We start from the raw sequence: 2,222 nt of genomic DNA on the forward strand, positions 1-2,222 counted from the left end.
TTAAGGAACACACTCAACTCAGGGCCTCAAACATACTGGCCAAGGGCTCTACCACTGAGCTACAACCCCAACCTTCTTTTTTTTTCTTTTTTCTTTCTTTCTTTTTGAAACCGGGTCTCACTATGTAGCTCTGGCTGGCCTGGAACTCACTATGTAGAGCACTCTGGCCTCGAACTCACAGAGATCCACCTGCCTCTGCCTCCTGAGTGCTGGGATAAAAGGTGTGTGCCACCACACCTGCCAAACACAAAGTTGTTAAAAGACATACATCTCACAGAGAAAGAACTTACCTAGTTTTCTAAGGTAGGTGCTCCAAGCTAAGGAATGGAGAGGAGTCTCCTCCTTTTAAATTAATGAACATGTTTGTGTATAATGTATATATGGAGGTCATGTGACATGGCATGTGTCTGGAGGTCAGAGGACAGCTTTACGGAGTCAGTTCTCTCCTTTGACCTTTGCATGGCTTCTCGGACTCACTCAAGTCATTAGTCTGACATAGCAAATACTTTTACCTGCTGAGCCACGTCGTCGGCCCTCTTCCCTTATTCTTAACAAGGAGAATTCAGCCTTTTGGTTTTTAATTGTATTGCCTTCACTCCTTCCACCCAAACTTCTTTCTCCTTCTGTCTTTTGGGTCATCCAATACTTCACTTTCCTGTCTTTTAAATCTACAGCCCCTTTTCCCTAAAGCTGTTCCTCCCCACCTGCCATTTAGTTATCACTTATCTCTCCTTGTGCTCTCTGGTCCCCTGCCTGTGTCCTTATTCCCTCCTCTCTCAAGAGAAATAAGGGTCAATTCATGCTTGGTACACCTGAAAGCAACTGAGAGAAAATGGGTTTTTATTGCAGGAGGAAAGGGTAGGGCAGTGGCAAAGGGCTAGTCTTTGCCTTTTGGGAGGAAAATGTTATGTTTTGTCTCATGCTACTGAGATGTCCAATAAACAGGTTTTTTTGCTTGTTCGCTTCTCAGGGTCATGGCGGAGGAGCTCTGGAACCATTCCTCCCTATCCAGCTTCATCCTTGCAGGCCTGTTCAGCCACTCGCCTTATGACTCTTTCTTCTTCTCCCTGGTTCTTCTGGCCTTCGGGGCCGCTGTTGTTGGCAACATCCTCCTCCTGACACTCATTCAGGCTGATAGACGCTTGCACACCCCCATGTACTTTTTCCTCAGCCAGCTCTCCATCATGGACTTGACAATGACATGCACAGTGGTACCCAAGATGGCAGCCAACTTTCTCTCGGGCAGGAAGTTCATCTCCCTGGCAGGCTGTGCATCTCAGATCTTCCTCGTGGTCATGGTAGGAGGAGCTGAGTGCTTCCTCTTGGCTGTCATGGCGTATGACAGGTACATGGCAGTCTGCTACCCACTGAGGTACCCTGTGCTCATGAACTGGAAGGTTTGCTCTTTCCTGGCCATGGCATCCTGGATGGGTGGGATGGCAGACAGTGTGATTGATGTGGGGATGGTCTTCAGCTTCCCCTACTGTGGATCTCTAAAGGTGGACCACTTCTTCTGTGAGGTCCCGGCCCTGTTGCGACTCTCCTGTGCTGACACCTCACTGTTTGAGGACCTCATCTACGCATGCTGTGTGGTGATGTTACTGCTGCCTCTTGGGGTCATTGTGGCTTCTTATGCTCGAGTCCTCACAACTGTGATTAGAATGCCCTCCACTGAGGGGAAACAGAAGGCCCTTACCACTTGCTCTTCCCACCTGGCTGTAGTGGGCCTCTACTACGGGGGAGCCATATTTAGCTACATGCAGCGGGCCTCATCTAGGACACCAATGGGAGATAGAGCCACCTCCATCTTCTACACTATCCTCACTCCAATGTTCAACCCACTCATTTACAGCCTGAGGAACAGGGAGGTAACCAGTGCTCTGAGGAAGATGCTGGGGAGGTGGGGCATGTAGGTAACCCTACCCCCATACACCTTACTCTAGTTTCTTGTCTTATCTGTTCCTTCCTCTGTCCAGGCTTCCCTGTTATTTCCATCTTTCCTCTACAGCTTTCTTGGAACTCTCTGGCTGGGTAGGATTAGGCTGTGAGCTGAGAGTAATCTGCAAACATGTAGGACACCTGGAAGGATGATGCTTGAGTAATAGATGGTTCTTGTTAGAGTCACATGACCCTTTCCTCCTCTAAGAACCACTGTTTTGAGGATTCAAAGCCCATGGTGAATTTAAGAACCATCAGATGCCCCGTTTGTGTCCTCTGGAGGT

General features: G+C 48.6%; 1 protein-coding gene across 1 annotated transcript; it reads left to right on the forward strand.

The window, feature by feature from the left end:
* Positions 1-974: 974 nt before the first annotated feature.
* LOC131915993 (olfactory receptor 2M3-like) lies at positions 975-1,913 on the forward strand. Its single transcript, XM_059269295.1, has one exon. It carries the CDS (start codon positions 975-977, stop codon positions 1,911-1,913), a length of 939 nt encoding a protein of 312 aa, XP_059125278.1.
* The last annotated feature ends 309 nt before the right edge of the window (positions 1,914-2,222 follow it).

The sequence above is a fragment of the Peromyscus eremicus genome, chromosome 8a (genome assembly GCF_949786415.1).
Source record: "Peromyscus eremicus chromosome 8a, PerEre_H2_v1, whole genome shotgun sequence".
NCBI lineage: Eukaryota > Metazoa > Chordata > Mammalia > Rodentia > Cricetidae > Peromyscus > Peromyscus eremicus.